The 13,304-nt window shown below is 33.8% G+C and overlaps 1 protein-coding gene across 1 annotated transcript in view; it reads right to left on the bottom strand.

Annotated features, from left to right (window-relative positions):
- The window catches only part of LOC306850944 (calcium-binding protein 8-like), a gene marked incomplete at both ends in the record, with an annotated part of 41,529 nt that overhangs the window by 14,828 nt on the left and 13,397 nt on the right, over window positions 1-13,304 (bottom strand). Inside the window, one exon of the mRNA XM_079386924.1 lies at window positions 11,543-11,655. Within this exon, the coding sequence (XP_079243050.1) occupies window positions 11,543-11,655 (113 nt within the window). The remainder of the gene's footprint in view (window positions 1-11,542; window positions 11,656-13,304) is intronic.

Genomic DNA, 13,304 nt, shown 5'->3' with positions numbered 1-13,304 from the left:
ACTGTTTATGCTTGTAAATGGTGCTTGATCTCTGCATATTTCTCTCCTGATTCAGATGAGACAATGTTTTTTCACTGGTGGAAGCAATATTATGGATAGCGGACTTGTATTGTATTTATTAAAATTGTCTTGATGGATTTGTTTCTTACAAACATGGAGTTTTTCACTTCACAAGATGTTAATTGATGGGCTGAAGTGCTGTGGATTATTTGTGGATTATTGTGATGTTTTTATCAGCTGCTTGCTAAAAAGGCACTTTATGACAAAGCCCATGCATCACACAATCTTCAATAAGGCATCATGAGTTGATCCAAACAAAATGGTTACATAATCATTAATGATCTGCATTGACAGGCATCACATATTTCCTGGAATGCCAGTATAGTTTTTAGGCTGAGCCAAGGTGTTCGTTATAGTTACCATGGGGGTTTTGATTCCAGGTAATTTCTCTCCATCTTACCCCACTGTGAAACATCAAAAAGAAGAAAAGAATCATATTCACACCTTTTTCCTATAATCAGCCATTCAGATGTTATGCAGACGATATCATTTGTCATACGTTGCAGCCGGCGCATTACATCATCTCACACAGAGCTAAAAGACTATAGAAGCTTGCCACTGACATTTTACATTCATAAGTGGGACGCGTTTGACACAAGATTATTACTAAGACCTTTCTTTTTGCAGGTAGGCAACTCAGAAGCACAATTACCCCCTTTACGCCAGCCAGTCAGGAATGGAGGGCGCCACGTCACAGTGAGTCACTGCAGGCCATTGCCATGTTTCAAACTTATAGCCTTTGCTTATAGAGCAAACCTGCATTATTACTATGTAAAGTCAACAAAAAATCCAAATGGAATGGACCCTGTTTGCTTCCTGAAATACAGTTTCTCTCTGAAATATGCAATACCGTAGAAGAAAAATAGGTAAAACAGTTTTACGTTGACTTGAAATTTAAAATTTATACTAATATCAGAGCCATGAACTGCGTGTTTTATATACTCATTTGCGTGTTTGGGGTCGGAAATATCATTTAATGTTTTTGAAAGAAGCTAAGGATGCATTTACTTGATTATAGATATAGTAATATTACAAATTATGTAAAAATATTTATATTTAAATTGAATATATATATATAAATATTATATTTAACATTATATATTTAGTCTACAGTGCCTCTTGATCTTTAGAAATCATTAGAATATGCTCATTTGCTCAAAAAAACAGCTTTTGTATTTCTATATTCATTTTATACATGAAATTTATTTATATAAACTGTCAGTCAAACTTTTTTTGAACAGTAAGATTTTTAAGGTTTTTTAAAGAATTATCTTCTGCTCATCAAGCTTGCATTGATTTGATCCAAAATACAGCAAAATCATTAATATTGTGAAATATATTTTTAACTATTCAAAATAACTGCTTTCGATTTGAATAGATTTTAAAATGTCATTTATTCCTGCGTGATCAAAGCTGAATGTTCAGCATTACTTTTCCAGTCACATGATCCTTCAGGAATCATATATTTAAATCTATATCAATCTCCTGTTAAATAAAAACATAACATGGCCCCAGGAATACAGAGGAAGAGGCAGCATATCAGTATTTTGATGTAGGTACATGGTTTTGCTTTAATGTCTCAGCTAATGTTGTTCTTAAAGACTGTCACAACAAGAATAAGATGTTGAGCATCATGAAGGTAGAAGAACTCCATCTGTGCGATGCCTTTGAATGCGCTGCCTTTGTTCCTGGCGATACACCGGTGGAACAGACCTTTTAAGGGTTTGTTTAGTTAGCCAAAAGCAAATAGTACAAGAGGCAGTTATCTCTCAGCATTTTGTAGAGTATAATGCAGCACAGGTTATAGCAACCATTTTTTCTTTTATTTGATGGTTTGGTCAAACACAGGCTTTCTGTAAGCTACACTTGACTGTTATCAAAGTCAGCAATTGACAGCCAAGTATGGGTCGGAATAAGTGCTGAATCCAGCAGGCAAACGGAAACACAAAGAACCTTTCAACTCCATTTAAGTCACTGTTCTGTTAAATCTTAAACTGATGATTTGTTATTGACAAAATCCAACTACAGACTTCATTACCTTCACCAGTTCAAATTTGCAATAACAACACATTTATAACAAGATATATATAACCTTTTATTTGTCTTAATATATATATATTATAAATATCACAATTTTGGAACTCAAAGATCAATTTGTTTTTTCTGTGTCCTCAATATCACTTTGAAGAGTGTCTGCCTTGTGTAAAGTCCCTTTAACCAACAACAACAACAACAACAAAACTCTCTTACTGATCTTCCCCAGGAAGTGATATCATTATGGAGGGGAAATAGCAGCAAAAACATCGGTGGGTAATAGATTTGATGGATTCTGTCTAATTTTAAGTTGACAACCTCTTGTAACCTAAGACTAACAGTGACTGTTCATTTTCATCCCATTGTGTAAATAATCAAGTTTAAGTGGCTCAGCTAGACAAGATCAGATTTATGAAAATCGGCTATATAGCCTTTTAAATAAATACTTCACATTCACAATTACTGTGCAGTCACTTCAAACCACTTCATCATAATGGAGTTCTAATGAATACCTGTTTCCTGTAGCCACTTACTGTCAAAAGAGTGGGCTTAAAACACCCAGAAGTGTTCTCCAATCACTACCAAAACAAATCAATGTGTTTGTGCATTATTCATTTCCTTTGATTGGTTAAGGGAACAAATAAATAAATAATAAATGTTAACTTATGAAAGTCAAAGATTCTCAGAAATCTCTGGTGTTATAATGTAACTGTCAGGGTGCGCGGGGAACGAAGGAGCGAGGAGACGTAGGAATTCTTTAGAAACACAAATCTTTCATATCAAACGTAAAACACATTCAAGGAAGACATTTAACAGCAGACAAGGAACCAAGGCAGGACACAGGACTTATATTGACAGAGAAGACAAAGGAGCAAACGAGATGATTAATACAAAACAGGTGCATGGAATAAACGATGATAACTAATGACAGGAAATACCAAATAAGGGCAAAACAGAACTAAACGGGAACACACACGTGACAGTAACAGCACAACAGCAGGTCTTTGGGTTATTTGAACATTTTCAGTGAGCTGCGTGTTGCAGCAGTGCTGAGCGCGACTACAGCTGATGGCCTGTGACCTTACTTGTATAACTTTACAAGAGGAGTCAGTGTATGAGCACAAAACAATTACACTGGCAAATTAACATGTTCACACACCGCCAACTCCAGTGCAACAAGAACGGCACTTTTACATGGGACAAGAGAGACAAAATGCGGAGACGTTTACAGTACCTGCCATTGAAATGAATACATATGGATTTATGGAAATTTACTTTATCAGTGGCTCCATAAATATAAGGACACTTTTGTCATATTTAAAAATGAATAAAATCAAATGTCTGGTATTATTTGTTTGCAGATGCCACTTAGTTTGATATTATATTATTTAATGCAAAAACATTCTGACATTTTAAAATGTGGCTTAAAGGAAAAGTTCACCTAAAAATGAACATTTGCTGAAAATGTACTCACCCTCAGGCCATCCAATATGTAGATGAGTTTATTTCTTAATCAGAACAGACTTGGAAAAATTTAGCATTACATAATTTGCTCACTAATGGATTCTCTGCAGTGAATGGGTGCCGTCAGAATGAGAGTCCAAACAGCTGATAAAAACATCACAATAATTCACAAGTAATCCACACAACTACAGTCCATCAAATAATGTCTCATGAAGTGAAAGGCTGTGTGTTTGTAAGAAATATTAAAATATTTTTCATTTCTAATGGTTGCTTCCAGTTAAAATATCCTCTATAGTCGTCTTATCTATAATATTGCTTCCTCCAGTGAAAAAGCCTTCTCATCTGAATCAGGAGAGAAATATGCACAGATCAAACACCAATTACAAGCCAAAACAGTCCAAAACATACAGTTCTAAATGTGTCGGTGGATTTTGATGTGAGAGGACAACAGGGAATTAACTTTTTCAATAGAAGTGTTATTATGGATTTTGGACTGGATTGTTGGCTTGAAGTTTAAATGCATTAATGATGGATTTGTTTTTTTACAAACGCACGTTTCACAAGAAATTAACTGATGGACTGAAGTGGTGAGGATTAGTTGTGGATTATTTTGATGTTTTTATCAGCTGTTTGGACTCTCATTCTGACGGCACCCATTCACTGCAGAGAATCCATTGGTGAGCAAGTGATGTAATGCTACATTTCTCAAAGTCTGTTCTGATGAAGAAACAAACTCATATATATCTTGGATGGCCAGAGGGTGAGTACATTTTCCTTTAAGAACTTTTCCTTTAAGTGTCCTGATAATTTTAGGGAACAAATCATATCATATTTTAGGGATTATTACATATCAACTTTTAAAGGTTGACTGATTGAGAAATGTGATACTGTGATGAAGACGGCCCACCTATCCTCCCAGAACACACTTATGAGGCCGTTTTGAAAGCACCACTTCAATACATCTCCTTATGTCACCTCACACCAGTGAGGCAAAGAAAGCCTTTAGAGCCAATCATCATCTCAGCCTTGGTCAAGCCTGGAATGCTATTTATCAACATCCTTGAAGGACATGCATTCCCACTGAACCGAAACCATGGTAATATGACTGACAGGTTTATAAGATTCAGCACTGTCTGAGAATGAACCAAGCACACGTAAAACTGCACTCATTCAGCAAGGCTCATTTGAGGTTATTGATATGTAACATTTCAGAATTTTATAACAAAAAAATAATTAGTGATAATAGTTGTAATAAACATCCACATTACAGTGAAGTGAGCGCATTTGGGCAATTAGTCACGGCTGCAAGTGTGAGAAAAGGTAAGTGTGTCATAAGTGTCAAGTTAAAAATGGTGACAAGGACTGTAATCACCTGCCACCCGCTGCCTCTCCTTTCATAATTTTATTCCACAGATTCTCATAATTTATTCCACCTACATGACAATCTCTATATGTATAAGATCTTGCACTGTGCAGTCTCGCCAAAAATAATGCTACATATTAGTTTTTTCTGAATGTTTTTTTTATATATATGTTAAGAAAAAACTTTTTTCTGAGCCCACAAATTCTCTATGCTTATACATAAAAAAGGTTATATAATTAAACAAATTATGCAGATGATAATTATAATGATATATAATTTTTTATATTCCTTTACATAATTACATTTCTGGCCTTATTTCAAAAAGGCCAATGCAAGGATCAATCCTTAGTGATATAAGTTTTCAAATGTGAAAATACTCAATAATATAGAATAAATAGCATGCGATTGAATGTGACACTCTTGTGACCTCAGTTCTTGCAACTTTGTGTCATTCATATCAATGATTCACAACTTGACTTTGAAAGAAATGGAAAATCCTCTAACTACAGATCCTGTCTGGTCTGCTTTTCAAAGCTGTTGCCATTTTGATGGAAAATCTAACGCACATATTGAGCTAAATAAATCTCCTTAATATTTAATAGGGATCAACAAATCTGAATCAAATGCATACTCTACTTCTGACGAAAGAAAATGTCTCTATCATAAGTTAGTTTTCTTGTGAAACCCTTTTTCCCTTTCATTTACAAATCTTGTCGTCTACTAAATCAAAGTGCCTGTGGTTACAGCTATAGATCGTTTATTTTAATATTTCAGAAAAAATTAGGGTCCAGAAAGCTCCTCATGCATAAACAATAAGATTATTTAAATTTTCTGATTATTATAGCAATAAAACAGGCACAAGTCAACATGCATGCATGGCAGGGGTTTAGCGCATCAGAAAAATTGGTGGCGTTTTTGAGAAACACCCAAAGGCCTGTAAGCAAATATCAGTTTCATCCTCGAGGAATAAAGCATTTGATGTGTTTTATGTATTGTGCATAAAATCTTCCTGACAGTTCCGGAATCAAATCAAATCAAATCAATCAAATAAAAAATAAAAAATATGTTATATTATTATTTAAAAAAAATTATAATTATATAAATAGTTATTAAATATAAATATCAATCACTCAAAATCTGTGCTCAAATCAAATTACGCAATATGCTAATTCATTCATTTATTTATGAAGTCCCTGATTGAATATAATTCAGAAATTGTTGTGCAGTAAATCACTGAATAAACAAAAAGTGGCTTTATATGCCAACAAATAGTCTTGTTTTGTTTATATTTTATTCAGCATAACTCTATCCTTGGTTTACAGTCAACAGCATTTTTGACAGCCCTAATATAAGCTTTAGCCTGAGCAAAATTGGATGGGGAGTGACAGTTCATTTGCTAGAAACTCATTCGCTTGCGCAATAATATCAACACATGATCACATTTGAAGATTGCAGCTGGTGTGCTGGCAACAGGAATCGAACGCCTCAGTCTTTCAGGCAGGACATTAGTTGTGACACACTGAGCAATTGTGTAGTTATGATTTGAAGTGGGCTTTGGGAACAGATTTTTTTCACGCCTCTAATTTTCTCATCATTTCTCATTGAGTGCTCACGATGATCTGTCATTATCCTTCGGCATCTCTTGGACAAGATCCTTGCCTCATTAGCGAGACGCAGTGTGGTCTCCCGCTCCGGGGCAGATTAACAAACCTGACACACGCTGGTAATTAAAAGCCAGACATAGATATTAATTCACTAATCTGAGCTTGATTTGCACATTTCAGATTTTTGGACTTCAAGTGTGTGCCGGTTTAAGGGTGAGTCCTGTGTGTATTAGTTCCATCCTATCAGATCTGTGAGGAATAAAGGCTTTGAGTTCAGTCTTTCGTATCGATAGATGTCCTGGGCTTCTGAGGCTTCATGCTGTGTCACACAGCAGAGTCTGCATTCATGCTTTCAAACCACAAGTTGTTATGCCATTGCAAAGAGAGGCACAGAGGCACTCTTTTTTTTTCTTAAAAGAGCTTGCCAGTGTAAATCACCAATGCAAGTTGCTTGTATGGAAAACAGAATTGGACATGATTGAGGGTGAGTAAATGATGACAAAATTTCCATTTTTGGATTAACTATTCCTGTCAAATTCAAAGTGCAACATTTGGATGGAGATTTTGGACATTTGGATGAAGTGCATAATGTGGGCACTGTACTACAAAGCTGTTTAACTCTTTTACTCTCCAAATGCTTTTATTACTGTCTAAATCAGTTTATTTACACCCGTTTGTTTATATAAATCTATGCTGATTTGCCTTTTTAGATGCTTTTAGCTGTAGCCTGAAAATGGCCATTAGTTGAGGAAATGTATAGTCACTGATACAATGCCACTGTTTTTCAATGCAGTGCTTTACAGCAGTAAACAGAAAGACTCTGCTAAGTGCAAAGTTGTCAAACATCTTATCTACATTATCAGATTATCCTCAAAAGTATATAAAATAAGTACATTTGCAAATCGCCATGCTGGAACATGATCCGAAATGTTTACACAAATGGGAGCATACCCATTACAACATTATGAAATTCTTGTATCTGATATAATATGTTTCCATTTTAAATTTGCAATAATGGCATAATAATATAATCTCTAATATTTTAGAATATAAGAAATTTAAAATGTAAAATAAAATCTTAAATATGTATATTTAAATTGTTTAATATTTATAATACTGTAATATAAAATAGTATAATATTTGTACATTTTAAATCTCTAATATTTAAATTGTGTATAATTTATATTTATAAAATAACATAAAATCTATGTATATATCTATATCAATCTATTCATTTTTTCTGATGCATAGTCAGTGACACCTTGACAAAAAAGAGGCAAAAAATATATTTTGTACCCTACTAATGGAAAAAACATTGGAAAGTGCATATTACAAACATAAACATCCACACAATGAAACAAGGTACTGCAGGCACAGAAGCTGCTGTAACAGAGACACCAGAAAGTAAAGTATGACCCAGCTTTGACTGGAGAGCCACTCTGGAATAAACCTGACGCAGCAGCACGGCAGAAAATAAATACTTTAAAGCAGAGTCCTCTATGAAGTCTGGGGAATGATTCATAATATATAATTAAAGGTGTGACAGCAGCAGAATGGTTCAAGATAACCTCTGTTGTCAGGTTTCAGAGGAACGCCACAGGAAGGAAGCAGCTCAGGCCTCTCAGAATAGAGCATTTCCACAGCAGTGGATCTCAACCGGTGGGTCATCATGACCCAAAAATAACCACAGATCTGTTCTGATAGGGTCCGTAACAACTGGGGGGAAAAAATTATTCTAAATGCTGTAATGATGTAATGATGCTGAATTTCCAGCATCATTACTCCAGTCTTCAGTGTCACATGATCCTTAAGAAATCATTCAAATATATGCTGATCTGATGCTCAAGAAACATTCTTATATATATCCCTATATACACTTCCCAGATATTTTAGTCACCGCCTGTCCAATGTCAAATATTACTTCCAAAGCTAAAAGCATTCGAGGAGCACTGTTGCAGGGAACTGTCCCGTCCTCTGCTGACATGCACCAGGAATAGTGAAGGCACACAGGAAGTGACTCTCTACCAGCACTGGCTGGAACTGGATTTATAACAGGAAAAGCGTCCTTCATAATGGGAAGGTTGATTCATCCTACTTCACACGCAGATGATGGATGGGGCCGTCTCAGTGATTCTTTCCCTCACAGGGGGAATGAGCCACTCTTGGAACAAGACGCATTTAGACAGATAACACTGTAAGATCAAACACTCCATGTCCAAAAACAACAAAAGGACACATATCACGTAAATTAACAGTGAAAGGAATCACCACACTGAGCATACGCTGACAGGTTTTCTGGTTTAAAAATCATGTATATATGAAAGCAGCTAGAGTCCTTTTACCTTAAGTGCGACTATTCAAAAATTATTCATTTTCATTCATTAAAATAAAGCTAAAATAAAATATTAGAAAAACTTAAACCTAACAAATACAAAATTTATATTTTTTTCTAACAAAGATTAGAAGTGAAAATAAATAACTGTCGAAGTACAGTAAAAGTCAAAGTATTAAAATTACAAAAATTAAAACGGAAAAATAAATGACAAAAGCACAAAAATTATTAAAATAAATTAAAACGGAATATATAAAATTAAAGCCAATTCAAAATGTATTATAGTATACAGAAAATGATACTAAACTAACACAATATCATATATTTTAAGTAATATTTAAGCACATATTCAAACTAATTTTGTGTTTACTTAAACACTTGGTATTTCATGAACTCAAAGTATATTTCAAATATACAAAGACCTATAAAGTCATATTTCACACTTTAATCTCTATAATTACAGCATGCAGTGTGGAAACCTGTGAAAAACTAATTAATTGCCATTCAAGAATTCAGCATGTGCTCATATAACAGTGTTTTGTGGTCAAGAGGGGCTCTGAATACTCAACATAGTGATACTATCACATTGATAATAATGAGAAATGTTTCTTGAGCATCCAATCAGCATATTAAAATGATTTCTGAAGGATCAAGTGACACTGAAGAGTGAAGTAATGATACTGTAAACTCAGCTTTGCATCACATGAATAAATTACATATTGAAATCAAAACTGTTTCAATAATATTCACAATATTACTCTTTTTACTGTATTTTTATCACATAAATGTATTATGTACATTTATATGTACATAAATGCTTAGTAAGCATAAAAGACATTCAATGATTCTTTCAAAAACATTTCAATTTTTTAAAAAAATTTTTTTGTAAATCTTACTGACTCAAACAATAGTGTATGCAATCATTTCAAGCACTCTAATTAACAATATACTGTCAATAAGCAGCATTTTAAAAAAGTAAACTAATTTCAGAGTGCATAAAGACAAACAGATGCTGTTACGGAGGTGTTTGTTGCTATGTAATCTTTTGGGATAACATAACCAAAAGGTGCCTGTCAAGTTACTGACAAATTCTTTATGCAGACATTTATTTCCATTTATAAGAAGCCAGAGTTAAGGTAAATTCTATTACATATCTCCCTGATCGTGAATGATCTGGCCTCTGTAAACACTATGAGTTGTCAAACTCCTCTGGGACGGTCCCTCCAACGGGGCCAGCCAAGGTCACAAGCACCTGTCTCAGCCAAGTGGGGCTGGCATGGGCTCTGCTTCATCTTCTCCAATATCATCACACAGTACTCCATCACGGTCCTAAGACTTCACTACACCCACAGGGATCCAAGCCAAACACTGCTTCACCCAGATCGTCACCTTGGAGTTATAAGGTTCTATCTGCATTCTGAGCAGTTTTGAGATATTGAGCTTCAAAGGTTTTGCATTCCATAGACTTCTTTAGATAGAACCCTTTTTGTTTTCTAAAAAAAAGGCCCAAAAGCTTACAAAATAAATATCACATTATGTAAATAAGTTGTTACAGAATAAGAATATGTGAATAACTACATTTTGACAAAAATATCAAATAGAACCTTATAATTCCAAGGTGACATTTCGTAATGTAACAATACATTAACTAATGTAACAATATCCAGACAATGCACCCACCCTTCGATATCTCTCATTGATGTTATTCAGAAAAACAAGCACTAGGGCCCTATGATTTCCGTGATGCACAAAATGCAGATGGAATTGCGGAATCCAGTCATAAAAACAGAATTTAATGTATAACGCGGAATATCACGGAATATGCCAAATTTAGGATTGATACATCAATAGTAGGTCAGTACACCTACATCAAATCGTGACTAGTGTCTGTGAATATTAACGCATAAACGCGGTTTAGTTTATGACACGCATACTGAAGTGTGTGACACTGGCCGTGTTTTCAGCCACTGCTGCCTCAATATATGAGTACATAAACACAAACATAATCTCTAGAATTGCTCTAAGAGTCACTTTCATGAGCATTTTACTGTTTCTTTTGAGTAAAACTATTGTCATATCATACACAAACAGAAACCTTCACAGCAACCGTTAAAATAAAATATCGGTTTAACTTGAAATCGTAACAGAAATATTACTTAATGTAATGATAGTACTGCTACTAAAAACGTTAAATGGAAAATATTATTTTAAAAGGAATATTTACCAGAAAAATTATTTACCAGAATTAAATTAAATACACAACAGTTTTTCTAGAAAAAATTAATAAAATAATAAATTATATATATTTTTAATAAAAATCAATTAATTAGAGATGGATTTGATTATTAATATTCAATGAAACTATTAAAATGAAATCTGGGAAAAAATATGGCAAATAGAATTTGGTAAAAAATAGTTGTTTAATATTGTAAGTTTTGTGATTTCTATTAATTAGACATGCTTTTTGATGAATACAATTTAATTTAACCATTAAAACAGAGTCTAGAAAAATTAAAATGGTAAAATAAATCGGAATTTTGGAAAAAATTATATGTATTTCATAGGGCCCTAATCATCACACCAATAAAAAGGCTTGTATAATATAGCAATTTAAGACTCTTTGAAGTTCAGTCCTGCACAGCCACAACCACAGCCACCAGTAAATTGTCCTCCACGGCGTCTTACCTGCCAGAATATGCTGTCGATTGTGTTTCCAAGGAAACCTTCCCGCGTTTCAGAGGACAGGAGCTTCGGTCCGAGTATCGTCATGAACTCATCAAAGTCCACCTGTCCATCACCTGTAAAACAAATTAACGTCAGAATCCTGCTCACAAATCCCAAAAGCTATATTTAAAATAGAAGGCATCATTTTATGACTGGAGGCATTAAAGGTGAGGTGTCATTTCTGAGCCGCTATAGGCTATAGGGTTCACAGTGATTCCTTAAAAGAACCATTTTTCTTACTGTGAAGAATATCTAAAGAACCTTTTTTTTTTCAATATAATGAACCTTTAGTTCCGTGGATGTCTGAGGTTCTCAATGACGCCAATAAAGAACTTTTATTTCTAAGAGTGTAGCTTCAGCAAGTATTACAATGATAAGAATACAGAGACAAAACAGACATTATAGGCAATTTAGAAATCCCGACCAGAACATGTCTGGGGGAAAAAAGACAAATGCTCATCGTTTTTGTTCAGAAGTATTGCTTTAGCAAGCATCAGTAATAATTATCTACAAAAAAATGAATGCCATATATATATATATATATATATATATATATATATATATATATATATATATATATATATATATATATATAATTTATTACAAATATTTTAAATTATTTGGGAGTATTTACTGTATGTAAAGAAAGATATTGTAAAATAAAACACATATTTTGTTATTATATATTAGGTTATGTGGAATAAACATACCATATTTAGCTTTCGATTAAATTTATATATCTTTTTACTTTTCCCTTTTAAACTTCTGAGAATGTTTTTGTATATGCATTTTCTGTCCTCTCCTGTTATGTTGTAACATTTCCCATTCAAAAATAAAGGATTAATCGTTCTTAATGAATAGTTCAACCGTTTCAACTGTCGTTAATTGTTATGATGACAGAATTTTCATTTTTGGGAGACCTATCCTTTTAAATTTACACCTAAATTACACCTAAAGGCTCAATGTTATGGAAAATTGTTTTTTTTTCCCCTCAGATATTTTAGCACAAATAGCTTCAGCCATTTGCTTTATGGAAAAAATGTATATCATTGTATTCATAACCAAGAGCTCATGCATTTTATTTTATTCAACAATCTCTCAAACAGTATATCTGTCACTGTTGCTCATGCTCATGCTGTTTAATAGATTCATGGCTTTAGGTTCAAAGTAAAAGAGTCTAGTTCTCTGATCCTGATAAAATGTCCTCAGATGACTAGGCAAAAGAAAAGTAAAAAAACGATTAAAATGTGACGAAAATTTTATTAAAACAGAATTTAGCTGTCATAAAAATGTATGTGGGGCCCCTAAGCTTAAAGTGAACAGCCTGAAATAAAAGGTAATGTCCAGTTAGTGTTTTATGACCAAATGCTAATGAAGCAGAAAAATATTACTGCTTCATTAATTCATTTCCACTTAAATTCCACCTAGAAAAAAAAAAAGAGTGTCTTCGCTACAGATTCACTAAAAAATATGTCAGGCCCAGAAGCCTGTAGATTAGTTCTGCTGGCTTAGAGGAGATGAAACAAGCTAATTGCTTTGAGAATAAAAACTCAGTAAAATAACCTGGTGACATTCAGCAGTGTCTGCAACTGACAAACTTTCATGTTGAGAAAGTGTAATAGCTAAATCTTTGTGAATATGACTTACAATCAGAGCATAGCATACACATGGATGCTCATGTCAAAACTCACTGACATTATCAGATCTTCAAATATATTTGGGA

Source organism: Barbus barbus, assembly GCF_936440315.1.
Source record: "Barbus barbus genome assembly, chromosome: 31".
In the NCBI taxonomy this organism is placed as follows: domain Eukaryota; kingdom Metazoa; phylum Chordata; class Actinopteri; order Cypriniformes; family Cyprinidae; genus Barbus; species Barbus barbus.
The sequence above is the reverse complement of the archived record's forward strand: the minus strand, read 5'-3'. Positions and strand labels throughout refer to the sequence as shown.